The following is a 17,270-nucleotide window of genomic DNA, read 5'->3' as shown; positions in this document are numbered from 1 at the left end:
CACAGTCTGTATGTAATGCTTTGGGAATATCGGTGCTTTCCCAAGTGCTGACACTAGTGACCAACATAAAGAACTATCAATGTATAGTATTTCTTTTATTTCCTTTCAGTCCTTTGAGCAAAGCTAGTTAAAATAAATGTCATTGCTCTCATGCAGCTTGGGAAACCTGGTGAGATTTGAAGTCTTATGAAATGTGCTAATTATAGCACTGCATATCAGAGGAGTTGGGGAAGGGAAGGGAAGGTCCTGCCAACTTCCTTCTGTCATGAAAACTGAAGAGGACCATGATGGCAGGAGCTCAAAGTTGGAGCAACGCCCTATTCTATGAATGTGTAAAAACTGCAGGTAGAGTTAAGTAGGGAGAACCCAGAGAGGCTTCCAAGGCTAGACAGATTTGGCATGAACCTATGATTTGGGCATGGCTGCTTTGGTGCATCCTTCAGAATTCTGGGCAAATTGCTGGCCTATTCAGGGCCTTACAGACACCACAGTGCTGTGAGAAAGCACAGTGGTTAAGGGTGTGGGCTCTTGAGTCAAATAAACCTGGGTTTGAGTCTGAACTCTGCTACTTCCTGACTATGTGACTTTAGGCAAATTTCTTTACTTCTCCAAAGCCTCTGTTTTCTTCACCTTTAAAATGGACATAATAGTATATCCATCTCACAGGATTCCTGTGAGGATTAGTGAGAGCATCTATGAACTTTACATGCTGCTGCTTGGAAAACTGGGAGTGCTCAATAAATGGCTATTAGGTTATTTTATTTCTTAAGCCATATGTAGTCAAGTTTCAGCCTATGACAGAGGGTGACAGCAGTGCTCACAAGGCATGCATGGCCTTCCAGACAGAGTGGGAGGCCCGCAGCAAACAGCCACCCTCATGCAGTCCTGGACCCTGTTATCCACCCAGCTGAAATGTCCTACCTCGTTCCAAACAACCTATATACAGTAGTATACACAGTGGTCCCAGGTTGTGACACAACTGGGATTTTTGCTTAAGATTTTTGAGTTAGAGAGATTCAAATCATGCTATTCTTTGGCTCCATAGCATTTGGTTCTGCAAGTGTCTTATCCTCTTGGCTTCAGTTTTCTCTAATGTTCAAGACCAAAGAGCAGAAGCAGAAAGAAACAGCAATGGCTGCCGAGGGTGTGGTGGGACACCAGCCACCCTTCAACTGCGGGGCTGCAAGTGCGTCAGGCTGGGTCTGCTGACATCTTTGATTATTTTGTAGAAGGCTTTTCCAGTGCCTCTTATTTTAAACACCATGGCAAAAAAGCAACAGAGTTGGCAAGAGACAATAGTATAACATGGGAGGTGAGATGGATTTGAGTCACCAGAGAAGGAGAAAGATTGGGGAAAAGGGAAGGAAAAAAAGGATGAGAGAATAAAGGGGAAGAGAGAAAAATGAAGACCTGAAAGTGTAAAAGGGAATTGAAGAGAAATGAAGCTTTTTGATGCTGGTGAAGCTTAAGAATTAGGAAATGATAACAGTAATAGTTACAGGAAGCAGGAGTGAGATGGTGAGAAAGCCTCAAACAAAGAATCATAAGTAGGAAGGAGTCTTTGGGGCATTATGTGATCTACCTCCTGTCTATGATTAATGAAAAGAAGAAAGAAAAAAAAGGAAAGAAATAGAGACTCCTTTACGTCTGGGTCTTCGTGTCTAGGGGATTAGGCTATGATCTAGAAGGCCCTTCTCAAAGCTAATGATCTATGAATTTATAAGTCATATATATATATTAAGATTCCTTATTTGGTTAAGATACATCACTGTGGTCTGTGTAACTTCCATGAGAGTCACTTTGTGATGGATGATGTGAATGCAGTTGATTTTTGCAGTTTTCAAAAAGTCAGGATCATAATGCCCTTCAAAGTTCTTAGTAGCTTATACAGTATAATCATTAAAAACAAAAACAACTGACCAGCCCCCAGATATGTTCAGGGACCACGCTGAACTCTTGGGAAAGTAAGAATCTAGGCTAGAACCAGGTCCTAGAACTTTGTGGAGCTCCTTTGGGTGATTCCTCAGTTTGCTTGTTGTTAAACTCTATGATATCTGTTTCCTTGGTGTCCAGGTTTTCCATTAAATACAGTGTATCAGGAGAGACTCGAGAGCCAGCCACAATGTGGATCCCACTGGTCTCTGAGGATGTTTCTGTGTCAACTAAAAGAGCTGGCTCAGAGCTCATGGGATCTGGATTTAGGTTTCGCAGGGAGGTGTGTCTGGACTCTAGGAACCCTGGGAGGCTACACCTTTTCAGGAACCTGTCATTATCATTTGGGTCTTCCTCATATTTGAATACGGTTCTCTCAGTGTTGGCTGAAACAGTCTGGGGACTGGGTCCCCTAGGAGGTGTCCCCTTCTCTGATGGGGACAGACTTGATCTCACCGGGTCCTCCTGCTGCCCAGTACTGCTTGGCAGAACCCCAGTAAACTCAGAGCTCGAGATGGAGGTAGTGGAGTCATGGTGGTGGCCATCTGATGTGGGCATTGGTGCGGTGGTTGCTGTGACCAAGACCTCGGGGATCTGGGGCATTTTGGTGGGGGAAAACCTCATGTTGGACTGTGGGGTCAGGCTCTGTAAAGTGCTTGCCCGGCTGGTCTCCCTGATGGTGGACAGTTCTCCCATGCTGGAATGCAGCTTGGGGCTCTCCTCCAGGGAGTAGGATTGCTTCAGGGTGGGTGAGGCTCTGTAGAGGTTTCTTGGGGGCACATCCAGCAGATCCCTGGCTGGGCTGAGGTCAACTTGGGGGAAAAACACGGAGCTGTCACTGGTCTGCCTCCCATAGCTTCTCTTCTTGGGGCTGGAGGGGTGTTCGTGGGCACTTAGGAACCGCTTGACTTTTCTCATCATGGAATACCGATGCCCATGCTTCTCATAATCCCACAGCCACTCCTCACCAGGGAAATCAGATGCAGACAGCCTGAAACACACAATGACAAAATATAGGCTGAGTAGCTTCAGGAGCCTAACTTTGGGGACAGAGTCTCGGAGTTAAGAGACTTGAGTTGGGTATTTTTAAATTACAGATTTTGAAATGTGGATAGAGGAACTTTAATTTGAAATAGTCTAGCAGAGGTTCTCAACATTTTTGGTCTCAGGACCCTTTTAAACTCTTAAAAATTATTGAGTACTTCAAAGAGATTTGTTTATGTGGGTTGTATCTATTGCTATTTACTGTATTTGAGATTATAACTGAGGAATGTAAAAAACACAAGAATGGATAAGCATTCTGTTAAGTGATAACCTCCTCACATATCTGTAGTCTCTGGAAAGTTCCATTGTATACTCATGAAAGAATAAGAATGAAAAAAGCAAATAATGTCTTGTCTTATTATGAAAATAACTTTGACCTCAAAGACTCTGTAGAAGGGTCTTGATCCCCAGGTGTCCCCAGATCATACTTTGAGAATCACTGACCTCTATAGAGACTTGGACATTAAAAAAAAAAAGTATATATATATATATATATAATATATACACATATACATACACACACATATATCTACACACACACACACATATAGTATGTGTTCTTTCTCCCTTATTACAGTTGAACTAAGGTCATGTTTCTCCAGGACCCAAAACAGGACCCAAAAGCCAAAACAATGGCTAAATTTGAGAGAGTACAAATAATAGTTCACATTTATTGACTAAGTACTATGGCCAGCTAAGCACCTCACACGCATTAATTCATTTAATTACCACAAAAATCGTGGGTGTTGGTATTGTTATTATTCACACTTTACAGAAGAAGAAACTGAGGCCCAGAGAGAGTCATCAAGCATAAGTAGCTAGTGAGGGCCAAACATGGAAGTCTGACTCCAAAGCTTTTTGTTCTTAATCACTCTGATACACAGCCTGCTCCTTGGTGTCAAGGGATGAGCTAGAGCCCAGGGAAGAAGAACGAGTAAAATACAGTCCTTGCCCAGAGGTAATCTGTAAACATTCTGGTGAATGCTTTGTACTTCTGTCTGTTCAATTGGGGTTGAGAAAGGAGAGGTGTAACCTTGTGGAAAGAATATACTCATTGAGGTTGAGTGAGCTCACATTGTGGTTGGGCTACCCCTTGTGATGACGTTTGATAGATTTGCTATCGCTAAAAATACTGTTGAATTTTTAACATTTAAAAAATAAAACAAACAAACCTACCATTTTTAATCTTCTCCTTCAAGACTGAAATAAAATGAATAATTGAGATAATGATAAGCCTGTTTGGTAGGAAGGTCTACTCCTGCCTTAGGTTGCGTGGTTATTTGTTTCACATCTCTGTGCACTTCTAGTGTTAAAGGGGTTTGAAGGCTTCTGGTCAAGATGGCGGAATAGATGGTCCCCAGTGTCACTCTCTCCCACAAATCAACCAATTTACAACTATTAGAAAGCAATGACAGCCAAGCTGGGCTGCAAGAGCTCAGGGGAAGAGGAGGAGAGACCGACAGAGTGCATGAAGGTGGGAAAAGCCACAATGAGAGAAAGAAAGAACTGCTCCCACCATTTCAAATCCTGGCTGCTTCCAGGCTGGAGCTGCTGAGCGCACAGAGCAAGAGCTGGTGAAGGCTGCAGCTGTGCCCTTTGTATGAAGTTGCTTGGAGGTGGCAGGGGAGAGGAGGGCTTTCGTGGCCCCCAGGCCAGCAGGACGACTGGCAGGATTCCCATGGACCGCACAGGAGTGAGGGGCCACAACAATGAGAGGGGGAGCCGCTCAGAGGCGGGTAAGTCATCACAAGGGACTGGCGCACGGGAAGTGTTCAGAGTGCAGGGGGAGGGGTGGGTGGGTGGGGAAGATGAGCCACTGGGGGAACATAGTGCAGCACTGACAGCTGATCTGTACCCCGGTCAGTGCAGGACTACGCAGTGGAGACTGGATGGGAATGCAGAATGCAGATCTGCAGGGGGTGTAGTTTGCTAGGGAGTCTCAGGCCCAGACCAGTTTCCACATAGCCCAGGTATGCCGGAGCTCACAAGAGCAGAAGTACAAACAAGATCAACAAATAAAACCTGAGCTGCACAAAAAGCCTTCCCCAAGGAATCAGCAGCAAAGCAGCAATTTAGCTCAACTACAGGGCTCAAGGGCTGGTCCACACAGGAAGTTCCCTCATTTTTGAAGTAAGCAAAGGACAACAAATTAGTTCCAGTGCAGAGTTTAAGTGGTGGGAACAGTGAATAATCCAACACAGAGTTGAAAGAAAAAACAAAATACACACAGACCAGAGACAGTTTGATATTAATTAGTAAAAGTCTCACGTCACCAAAGAGCACCTATAAATCGGGAAAGGACTGGAAGCCTCCTGGGCTCCCAAGCCAGGGAGGGGGGAGGACTGGGGGCCTGAGCCATGCCCCCCAACACCTGCAACCAGCCCAGTGATGACCACCAAGCTGCCACAGGAAGTGCCTTGGGCTCTTGAGCTGGAGTAGTTGGGGGCTGAGGGCCTTGGCCACATCACCCTAACATCTGCATGCCCAGGGTCGACCAGTGAGCCATGACTGGAAGCCCCCTGGTTTCCCGAGTCAGGGTGGTGGGGGACCAATGGCTTCAGCCACACCTCCCTGACATCTGCATTCAGCCCAGCAATGACTGAGCCACTGCTGGAAGCCCCCTGATCTCCCCTGCAGGAATGAGGGGGGTGCCACAGGCCTCAACCATACCTCCCTCCTTCCTCCTCCCACCCTATTTCCTTCTCCCTTCCCCTGTCCCCCTCCCCGCCAACTGCTCCACAGCAACATCTTAGAATGTGAAAAAATAATAATATTAATAAATAAATAAACTTAAAAAAAAAAAAGGAGTTTGAAGAATGACTTACAGCCTTGACCTTAAACTACAAATGCTCATGCTGGCTCTGGGAGCAATGGTAATCAGGCTGCCCCAGTCCAGTGTTAGTATTTGCATCCATGATGACAAGATGCTTTAACTATACCCGGCACAATCTACGTGACATAAAGGAAAAAGTTGGGACAGTATAATATTGGTGTAACCTGAAAGGGCAAAGTGAGCAGCCAAAGAAAGCATCATTCCTCGTGTTTATGAATAAAAGATGGATGATTGAGATGATTAACTGGCTAAATGTCTTGAGATGGTATTCAATTACAACCTCGTGTTGTTACCCTAAAGCCCCAGCCGTGCCCTTGGCAACCAGATAGCCTTCTGACCCACCCTCCACCATGCAAGGCTCAGATTCTGTTACATCGACTTGGGAAATGCAGACTCATGCTTCAGCAGGCTCAGTGACCCTGATAGTTGGATTCCATTAGGTCAGATCTCCAGTCATACTTCACAGGGTGGACACGAGAGGAGTGACAAGCACAGTTGTCCACTAAGACTGCCACACTGGATGTGCTCTGGGAATCGAGCGTGAGCTAGCAATCTCTCTTTATAGGACAGGCATCTGTCCTCCATTTGAGATCTTGAATATTTATTTGGGATTTGTCTTCCCTAGCTGCTTCTAAACCTTGTAAGGATGACATACTCTTCCAGGGAAAAACTGTTCGCATTTTGAGTCACAAAACTTTGTGACTCAAAAGGAAAAATTCTTTCAAACTATGCACTTGTGTAGAGGATATGTACATCTAACTGTGGCAAGAAGAATAAGCCCTCGGCTCATAGATTGGAGAAAGACAAGTTGCAATGAGCAAATTGCGAAAAGGCTAGTGCCTTTGCTAATGTTCAACTGATTCACTGGCTGCCATTGAGCAGGTCTGCCAAGGGGACTCATTACACCTTCCTGCCTTGCAAGGCTGTGGTGTGGATGTATGAGATTTATCTGCTTATTCACCTGACTAAATTTATTAAGCATCTACCCTAACAATTTGTTGCATTAGGTACCTTATAACATAATTAAAAAGGAGGGAGAAAGCATGTATATAAATATCCACATTTGAGACAAAGTAAGTTTTTGAGCTGGCCTTTGACTTCGAGTTAGAATTGGACAGACAAAGAAGGAACAGAGCATTCCTAGAATTGGACAGACAGAGAAGGAACAGAGCATTCCTAGAATTGGACAGACAGAGAAGGAACAGAGCATTCCGGGTGGAAGAAGGTGGGAGTTTTTGAGCAAATAAAGCAGCAAGAAAGTTGAGGGTTGTTTGTGAGAAATGGGAAATACTGAGTTTGTGTGAAACACACAGAATAGTGTCAGACATGGGCTTAAAGATAGCCTTGGACTGTGTTATGAAGAGCCATAAACCGGGCTGAGGAATTTGGACTTTATCCTAGAGGCAGGGGGCAGCTACGGGTTGTCTTTGAGAATGAAGGGCATAACTAGATTTGTGTGGTTTTGGTAGTGCTGTCCAAGCTGGAAAGGCTACCTGAAAAGCAACATTGATGAATGCCTTGGATAAGACATATGACTTGAAAACTTTCCACATCTTTAGCTTGCAGCTGGATTTTTGGAAGAACACTTTGGTTGTCTGTGATCTGGGGGGCAGTTTTACGTATGCCACGCTGTGAGATACACAAGTGATGAATGATGCCCTCCAGGTCTTTATGCTATGAGAGAGCAGTAGTGAAACTCCCCAACAGATTCACATAACAACCTTTCTCTAAATGCTTCCATAAAATATTTCATTGCCAATACACAATGCCCATCTCCTCCTTTCTCTGATAGTCATGGTTCCCAATATGACAGCAGAAACTGTGGTTTAAGAATAAAATGGTTTAAAGCTCGGAGTACACAGAACAGAATGCTTAAAAAGAGTCTTTATTTGCCAATTGGGAGGTTTGGGTTATCTTTTAGGTCCTTTTATGCTTTCTGCTCCTCCTCATTTGATTTTTAAAGTGTACCCTTAGTATAAGGTTAGTACAATCCTGAGGCCCAAATATAAAACTACTCAATTACAGCAGACACATTATATAATAGAGCATAATTACTCTCATTATATTGCTATATATTAGAGACGGTCAGCTGAAAAAGTTAGGTTTTTTGTTCTGGAACTCATTTGGACCGAAATAGGTGGGTAATTAGAGCTAGGAGGACCTTCATAGAAAGTACCATGCAGCCATCAGTTTCTAGAAATGGAATTTGAAAATTGTCTCTGTGGTGGGGAAAATGATTTATTTTGCAAGTTCATAGAGCCAGGACTGCTGCTGCCCAGGCTGACACTAACCAGCTGTGTGACCTTAGGAGACTCACTTAACTTTTCTGTGACTTAGCATCATAGTTTGTAAACTGGTGATAATAATATTTTACCTGCCTCGTGGGTTGTTTGGGAGTTCAAAAGGGGTAATAAATGTAGGAAAGCTTTGAAGAATAGAGGATATAAAAAGGACTCTGTCCATGACTGGCAAACTTTTGGAAGTGGTTTCTCAGTCATCACTGACTTCTTGTACAGGTTGGAGGAAGTGATGGTGTCTGCCTGAAGTTTCCTCCCTTTTCTCCTTCAAGAGGGTCCTTTAAAAAATGTTACTATACATAGGAGCTTTGAAGGGATGACTTAAGAGCCACTTGAACGGTAAGACTAAGCACTGGGTGAATGGACAGGAAATAGCAGGGTGGGAAGAAGCTGGGTTATTTGAGGGAAGATAGGCCTGATCCAATGGCGGGAGTTTGGAGACAGGATTGCCCGACCTTGCCTCTCAATATTGTTTTTTGTGCCATTTGCCAGACACTGCCAGTGTACATTCATTGCACACTATAAATGATCAATACCAAGAGTACAGAAAACGTGAGAATGATAAAGGCTTTGCCACACATTGGGCAGTTTTCGAAAGAGAGGAGAAGGGGAGGGGAAGGAGAAAGAGAAAGGTCATGTTAAGCCAGTCAGGCGGGTTGGTTAAAGCTGAGCATAGCAGGAGACAGAGCACCGATCTTTCTACAGGTCAGATGGATGGCTGGATTGGAATTACTTTAATCTCAGATGTTAAAAAACCTCAAGTGTTTGCCAAGAACAAATATTTGAGGGCATGATTTAATTAAGGACTCAAAAAAAAAAAAAAAAAAAAAAAAAAAGCTTGGGCTGGTCAGGAGTGCAGAAGAACTCTCTCTACCTTCTGTTGCCCTAACAAAGAAGAGGCGGGACAGATTGCTGCAGATGTCAGCAGACTTCCATACTTCTTGGGGAACGATTAATACGGAAAGACCAAAATAGCCCTGATGACTTGAAAGATTTAATGCATTTTTTTTCAAAGCAAGCTTATTGCAAAGCAACCCCCTTCTCACTGGTGTGATTGGGTAAATATAGAGCTTCCAAAAGACTGAAGGACAGAACTGGATGCTGCTTGCCTTTCTTTCCCTGTTCTGTTTTTAAAGTAGTATTTTGACAATTTAAATTCAAATAATAAGAGGTCACTTCAATTGAAATGAAATGAGAATTTTAGGAAAATGATATTTAATATAACAGGTTCTACTTCTTACATCAGATTGACTGTTTTAAAATTACTAATGACTCAAATTTGGGCAACTCCCCAGGAGGGAACCCATAATGTGCCTGAGAATCTACCAGGGCAGGGACGTGTGTGGAGGAGCATTTATTCACGGGTAAAGTACAGTGTACTGTTCAGACCCCTTAGAGGCAAATGCTGTTATTTTTAACCTTCTGCACTGTGGAATCACTGTCAAAGCTATAGTCAAAGATTTCTAAATGAGGTTACCCTATAGTCAAAGATTTCTAAATGAGGTAACCCTGATGCTGAGCTGGGGGGTGTGGGGCTGAGGAGTGTGAGGAAAAGCCAGTGGATGGAATACTGTATCCACCCAGCCTTCCCTCTGCTCCCCTTCCGGTGGACAGTTTCAAGCTAACGGAGCATCAAGCTAATGGAGCACTCAGCCCAGAGAGTAGAGCTGGCGAACCCTCCTACTGCCTCTCTGCTGCCTATCTGATAGTTTGGACCAAGGATTATGGCAAACCTGGTTTAAGAAGTGGCCTATTGCACCTTAAAAGAGGCATATCTAGGTTCAAGCTACCACCTTGGTTATGCCCTCCTGGCTCCTGATGGCTGACACAAAAAGCGACTGTGGCCAAAAGTGGGCATTCATTTAAAGTACCCTCTTTGAATACTGTTGTATTTTATATGAGTTTTGTTAGAAAAGGAAATTAAGGCATGTATACTTCTGATACTGTTTAAAGGTGAAAACTGAGTGCCAGTAGTGACCCCATGTTGGCACATGGAAAAATCCCTGAGTAAGTTCTAAAATTATGAACTTAATGCACATTCATCTCCTTGGGAGTTTCCGTCTCTCCTCCCTTTCTGGTACATTAAGTGGAAAATCAATGTTCCAAGGATACATTTTTTGTTGCATTAGAGATTCAGAATTTGAGATATTTTTGGTAGTTTATAACATAACCATGCAGTAGTATATATCAGGCTATGTATTTTCTTGTAAAACTAAAATATTTGAATATAGTTGGTTAAGAAAAGATTACTAAATAAAACATCAATCTAGAAGTATATTTAATCACACTTTAATGAAGTCTTTGCTTGCTAAAATATGTATTTTGGTATATTTGAACTAATTTCACTAAGAATATTTCTGACCTACGGTACAATCCTAAATGCTTTGTGCACATTAAGTACATATATGTACAATTACAAAAAAGTAATTGTATTATTGCTATATATTCTTAGAACTTTTGGAATAAAGATAGATAGGTAAAAGTCATTATTTCCAACAAAGTGGTTGTAGTTTCACAGTACCAAATATATCTTAAATAAATTCCTCAGCTCCTAGCCAGAGGAACTCTTAGAAAGTTTGAATATTTCTCCTCTTTAGTAAGTGGATCCTTAATTGACTTCATAGATGCTATCCTTAAGATCACTATAAATGTGAGGAAACTTTGACATAGTATTTGAATTATGGCAGAAAAGCCCAATAAAATAATGCTATTTAAATGAGATAGTCAGCAGTTTCAAGTTTACAGGCTCGGAGCATGCTGTTAGACTAGCAGGACGGTTAGAGCAAGCACTCATGACCACTTGAGTGACTCATTTCATAGGCAGCTACAGCCTCTCTTCTCCAGAATTCCGAATCCTTTAGCTATTATGGAAGGTTAGTTTGTCAGGGTTCTTGCAATGCCCTTATGGGATTGTTGCTTCTTTACTGTTGACTGTTTTGATTTTTGAGACAGGATTAAAGGGAGTTACGGGACTTCAGTTCTTGAATTTCTATGGGTTCCATTCCTCGGAGTCTTAAACATTGTAATAATGGGTAATCCCAAGTTATTAAAAAATAGTAAGAATTTTGAAGTGACTCATGATGGCAAATTGTGAAGACAACCATTCCACATCTACCTGAAGCCAGCTGTGGACCTTGTTTTTTTAAAAAAATTATTTTCAGCAATGCTGGTTTGAGTTTAAGCATTCAAGATTTGTTTTGGTAAAGTTAGTTTTTCAAGCATGTGTTTATTATTGCCCCAGCAAGATTCATTTTCATTTTAGGGCTTGGGTGTATTTTCTTGTGGTGCATCTAATGGGCAATTCTTTTAGCTGCTTGTGGGTGTTTTCTTGGCTTGGTTAGTAGTGTCTTCATGGCTGAGCTAATGAAAGATGTCTTAAAACAGCAGATTAGAAAGGGTTTCATGTTATGACAAAGAGAACAAACTAAACAGATTCAACTGAAGTGATCTCAAGTGAGATAATAATAAAAGAACTCACACAGGGAGGACTTTTTTCATTGCTCCGTTAATTCACAGCACTGCTTATTAAATAGAGATTACTGGCCATATAATAATTGTCATTATTTATTAAATGCCCAAGACTGGTATATTTGTGAAAGCATTTCTATTTTGGGTGCTCTGTGCATATTTTCAACTGGCCTGTTTTCGTTCAAAGTGTTGATTCTGAAGTTGACTTTTAACATGCACTATGCAAAGGCTGGGAGATGGAACTTCAGCACTGGTTTGGTGTTAGAACTTATAAAATGTAGTTTTAAAACAGTAGATTTTTGGTGTCAGATTGGAGACCAAATCGTGTTAAAACTTCCTTTGGATTAAGATGTGATGACGGTTGGATGGGGTGTGAAAGGGGTACCTGCTTCACTCCCTGCACAGGCACCACCTCCCCATCTCCTCTCACCACATCCACCTTCACCTCCTGCCCTCAGGCTCAGGCGCTGAGGCCTCCCGCCTCGCCATCCCGTGTCTCCTCCAGGACCTTGCTCTGTCTTCCCCCTTGCTCCTCTGTCATCCCTCTCCTCCAGTGGGCTCCTTGTGCTCAGTCTGTCTTTTTTTCTTCCCTTCTCAGAACAAGAAAGAGGAGCTATCAATTTGTTTCTTTATTACATTTTGCTTTATGTTACAGAGGATTTGAGGCGCCTTACAAAAACTATGTACAATGCAGTAATATATAAAATTAGGCCAATATAATAGAGCTAGAATAAGGAACAATAATAAGATGAGACCAAAAGACACGGAATCTAGAAATACATGCCAAAAAATTCCATCCTGCAGACTTACTAAAGGTGGGCTACAAATTTGGTTTTCAGCTCCCCGGTAGCGAAAATAAACAGAAAACCATCATTGATTATAAAATTCACAGTCCATAAGATTAAACAGTGTAAGATTTTCCCAGAAGAGGCAACACTTTCTTTTTTCCCACTCATATCTGAGATAATTTTTTTCCTGTGTGTCCTCTGATAAAAGGGATGCTAAGTCATACAATGGACTACAGTAAATACCATAAGGAATCTTAATGGATCTGTCCAAACAAGACCAGGGCATGACAGCAAAGTGGAATTCAGTAGGGGTGGTTAAAGTAATTCTAAGCAGTAGTGGCAGGGTAGAGCAGGGCAGGTTCCTCTTCCCCTTTAATCATGTTCAAGTCACTCCCATCTTAAAATGTTATAAAAAGTATGCCATGACCCTCACCCAAAACAAAAACGAAAAGCCTTCCCTTGACTCGATGTCTCTCACTGGACACCATCTGGTCCATTTCTTCCCCCACAATTCAGACGTTTTAAAAAAGAAGTTCATGGATAGTTAACGAATTGAGGAATTACTGTGGGGTTCTTGTTTTATTTTGTTTAAGACTGGCCATGATTTGATAATTGAAGGTGGGTGATGAGTACATGGAGGTTTATTATAATTTGTTCTCTACTTTCATATATGTTTGAACTTTTCTATAATAAAATTATTTATTTATTTATCCATTGGTAGTTGGCCAGTGCAGAGATCCAAACCCTTGACCTTGGTGTTATCAGCACCACAATAATTAAATTATTTTTAAAATACACTGCAGTCTTGATCTCCTTATCTCCCAGCCACTCCTCAACCTACTGCAATTTAGCTTCTGCCCCAACACTAACGGTTAAGTCTTCAATGACTTCAAAACGCAAATGCCTATGGTATTTTCAGGCTTTATTTTGAAACTCTGCACTCTTGGCCTCTAGGATAGGGCCTTCTCCGGGGTCTTCTGAATCTGCACTGACCACTCCTACTTTCACTACTTTTTTTCCTCTGACCACCTGTTAAGTGATAGTACAGGTTGAGCATCCCTAATTTGAAGATCTGAAATTTGAAATGCTCCCAAATCTGAAACTTTTTGAGCATGAACATGATGCTCAAAGGAAATGCTCATTGCATTTCAGATTTTGGATTTTCAGATTAGGGATGCTCAACTGGTATGTATTCTGCAAATATTACAAAATCCAAAAAAATTTGAAATCTGAAACACTTCCAGTCCCAAGCATTTCAGATACAGGATATCAACCTGTATCCCACCCTTTGCATTCTGCCCTACTCACTCAACACTGTTCCTGGGTGCTCTCACCCACTCTTAGGGCTCTGTGTACTGATAACAGTCAAACGCATCCTCTTGCCTAGACTTTGTCTCTTTACGTACTGCCTGCTGGCCATCTCCAAGTGAGTTGACCACAGATGCCTCAAATTCAACACGTGTAAAAGGAAACTCATCATTTCCCCTTAGAGCAGCTCTCCCCTTTATATATTCTATCATACGTGGTTAATAACTGGTGATAACCCAGTTATTCTTAACTACTTTGGCTTCTACCTCATTCTTAAAGATGCATATTAGACCCTCCAACTCCAAGAAGCCTTCTCTGATTCACCAGGCTGGGTGAAGTATATCTTCACTGTGTGTGGTCCCATAAGACCCTGAGCATTTCTCTACTACTGCATTTACTACATTGCATTGTATCTTGTCTCCTCATTATGTCTGTGATCTTAAGAGGTGTCTTTTTTAACTTTTTCTTTTTTTTTTTGCCTATCTCTAGCATCTGACATAGAACCTACCACATAGTAGGCCCTGAAAAAAAATTTACCTTAATAAATGAATGAGTATATTTCTTATGTAAAGTAACAAGGGATGACATATTTTAAATTTGTACTTAAGATAAAAACGGGGGAAAAACTAACTTTATTTCAGTTATGTGTATTTAGTAAATACACAGAAAACAGGGCCATGTTTAGAAGTGTTCCCTAATATAGAGAACGATGGAAGTGTGACCAGGGGGTTTCCTTTTTATGTGTAAATACTCCTAGTGTGCTGAATGTGAAAAGCATTTCTGAGGCAGTGTGAGGCAGAGTGATTTCTCAGATTGCCCTTGGAGAGTACTTTTGTTCAGTTTTTGAAGGGCATTGCCTTGATTTTAGAATTTCTAGGTCATGGGAATTGTGACTACTAACATGAAATATTGGTGGAAAAAGATAAAGGAAATTTGATTTCTGAATTAAATATGCTGGGAACATACAAACTAAACAGAATAAGAAAGTAAAAAATGTACGAAATGCTTGCATGCACAGTATCTTGACATATGGGCTTCACCTTAATGCAAAGAGCTCACTGGAGTTGTCATCAACAAAACCAACTGTGCTATCATAATCTTTACTTTAACTTTCGTTTTCCCTGAGCCTCGGTCAGGTGGCTTACTTGATACTGACCTTGTTATCTGATGAGTAAACAATTCATTGCTTATGGAATTACCTTCCATAATTTTAGAGAACGTCTACCATTTTTGCCAGCCCAGCAAAACCATTCCCTTTTCTCCTGGCAATAGCACCCTGATTTTTCTGGAAACATCACATATTCCAATATGGTTAGATGGGGCTGACTACATCCTTTAGCTCAAAGACGGACACATGAACCAGCTCTGACTAGTTAAAATGTTGTGTCTCTCTGTCCATAGTGATCAGTTCAGAAATGGATATGTGAGCCAAGCCCAACCAATCATAGCAAATCCAGTACTTTAGTTTTAAAAGTTAGAAAAGAGACATGCTCTTTCCACTGGGTAAACTGAGAAGATAGGCTGTAAGCCTGGAGCTGCTGGATGCCATTTGCCATTTTGCCATCAGGAGGGGGAGCCTGCCTGAAAACTGAGCCCCTGGGGAGACAAGCAGAAGTGAGAGAGACAGGGCACAAGTGAGACATTCATTGAGCCTCTGGATCCCATCATACCCAAAGCTAAGCTAGTCTTTGCATGTGACCCAACAAACTCCTTTTCCCTTCAGTGAGTTTGAGTTTGGTTGTCTGTCACAGGCAACCAGAAATATTTTGTGTAACACCACAGTCACAGGAAGAATAGACACTAATGGATCAAAAAAGGCATTCCTGTGAATGCATGACTTCCAGTAGCTTGTGCTCCTGCAGTGATTTTTCCTGGAGGCTCCTCTTTAAGGGTCCTCATTCACGCAGAAAATGATCAAGTGAGCTTTTGCTTACTTCTTTCTCTGATCAGCTGGTTCTAGCAGAGTCCAGTAAAATACCTCACAAAAAACCCTCCCAATAGACTCTGGCTGAGTAAATAGGCCATTTTCATTACAGGAGTTCCCTCTGACAACGGATCATTTTTTGCCACAGTCTTAAATATTCATGTCTCCTTGTTTTCTCTCAGTCATTTTATTTTCTGTACCAAATTTCCAGGGTTAGTTTAATAAGAAAAATAGCTTAGATTTGTTTAATCTTTCTGTGCCTCAGTTTGACATCCACAAATAAGAGACCTGACTAACTGATAAAATAATGCTTTATAATTATATCTTGAGTGTTTTTATGTTTCTAATCTCATTTAATCTTCCCAATAACCTTTTGGGGTAGGTATTTTCTCCAAGATCTTGTGAATCCCTAATTCTATATTTAGAAATAGGAAAAACATGTTTTAATACTTTCTAAAGAACATAGACTATTACTTAGAAATCTGCAAAATTATGATGATTAGAATGAATATGTAGATCAAGATAAAGATCTTGAGACCCTCCAAAATCATTTTAACCACCATACAAAAACAACTAAATGGACATTAGAAATGGGGCATATGGAGCACTTGCAGTCTAAACAGAATCTTCACAAGGATTCCCTGACCCTGTTAATGACGTTAGTCTCTCTCTTTTACAAGTTAGATCTTCAAATGCTTTGCGTTATTCAATGGTGAGAGTGTATGTGTGGGGAAGGATAAAGCAAATTTAATTATCTAAAAACAAACTCACAGAAAAACATCTCATTAATTTTCAAAGTTGAGAAGTTTGCTGGATATCTGAGAAGCTCTGCCAACTGCAGAAGGTATTACAAAGGCTGAGAAGAGCAAGCAACAGTATCCCTGGAGCCTGAGCAGTCGGCTGGGCGTAGCATGAGCTCCCTGGAAGAAGCTCTGGATGGGAGGGTCCAATCCTAGAAGGCTATCTAGATAATCAGAAGCATGTCGGGCCTGGAATAGGTGACCTTCTCTAAGGTGTGCTTTGAGAGCAAGAAGGCACATCTCCTGTCTTCTAAATCTTTCTCATCATTTGCCACAACTCCTGAAACTCCACTTTCAGTCATGCTTTTCTGTGGGTCTCGAATGGTTTTCAGCCTCGAGGGCCCCTTTGGAAGACATTAGGAGACATTCGGCTAAGAGGAAAGCTTTATAGGAATAGTATTGAAGCTAGATATCCTGAAAGTAGGGAAAGAGGATGACAGAACATTTGGGGGAGGAGGAAAACGAAGAGCAAGAAGGGTTGTAGGTGGCAACTACAGGACACAAACCCACTTTAAAAGTATGCTTAGAGCTGGCCTCAGGGAACAATGAGGCACAGTTTTGCCAAAAGTTATAAGAAAAGTCCATGAAAGTTTTCTCTTTTTCTACAGTTTTTTTTTTCCTTCTGGGGGTGGGGATGGGGTTCCTACTTTCTAAATTTGTCCAAGCTCTCCTCTTTAAGTGACTTGGAAACTGTGACATCTGCCTTTGGTAAATATATTTAAACTTCTCTCATGGTCACGCATTTCTCCAAAATCAAATACATTATCAGATTTAATAAAATTATTCTAGAATGGTTCATGATTTACCTTATGCCTCAACCCGTTTCTTTAAGGCTCATAGTTCATAGGGATAGGTTGTCATGTTAAAACCACTGAA

At 41.5% G+C, this 17,270-nt stretch overlaps 1 protein-coding gene across 1 annotated transcript in view; it reads right to left on the bottom strand.

The window, feature by feature from the left end:
* Positions 1-754: 754 nt before the first annotated feature.
* The window catches only part of BEST3 (bestrophin 3), a 38,381-nt gene continuing 21,865 nt past the window's right edge, over positions 755-17,270 (bottom strand). Inside the window, exon 10 of the mRNA XM_063075362.1 lies at positions 755-2,923. Within this exon, the coding sequence (XP_062931432.1) occupies positions 1,978-2,923 (946 nt within the window). The 3' untranslated portion in view covers positions 755-1,977. The remainder of the gene's footprint in view (positions 2,924-17,270) is intronic.

Source organism: Cynocephalus volans, chromosome 12 (assembly GCF_027409185.1).
Source record: "Cynocephalus volans isolate mCynVol1 chromosome 12, mCynVol1.pri, whole genome shotgun sequence".
Taxonomy (NCBI): domain Eukaryota; kingdom Metazoa; phylum Chordata; class Mammalia; order Dermoptera; family Cynocephalidae; genus Cynocephalus; species Cynocephalus volans.
The sequence above is the reverse complement of the archived record's forward strand: the minus strand, read 5'-3'. Positions and strand labels throughout refer to the sequence as shown.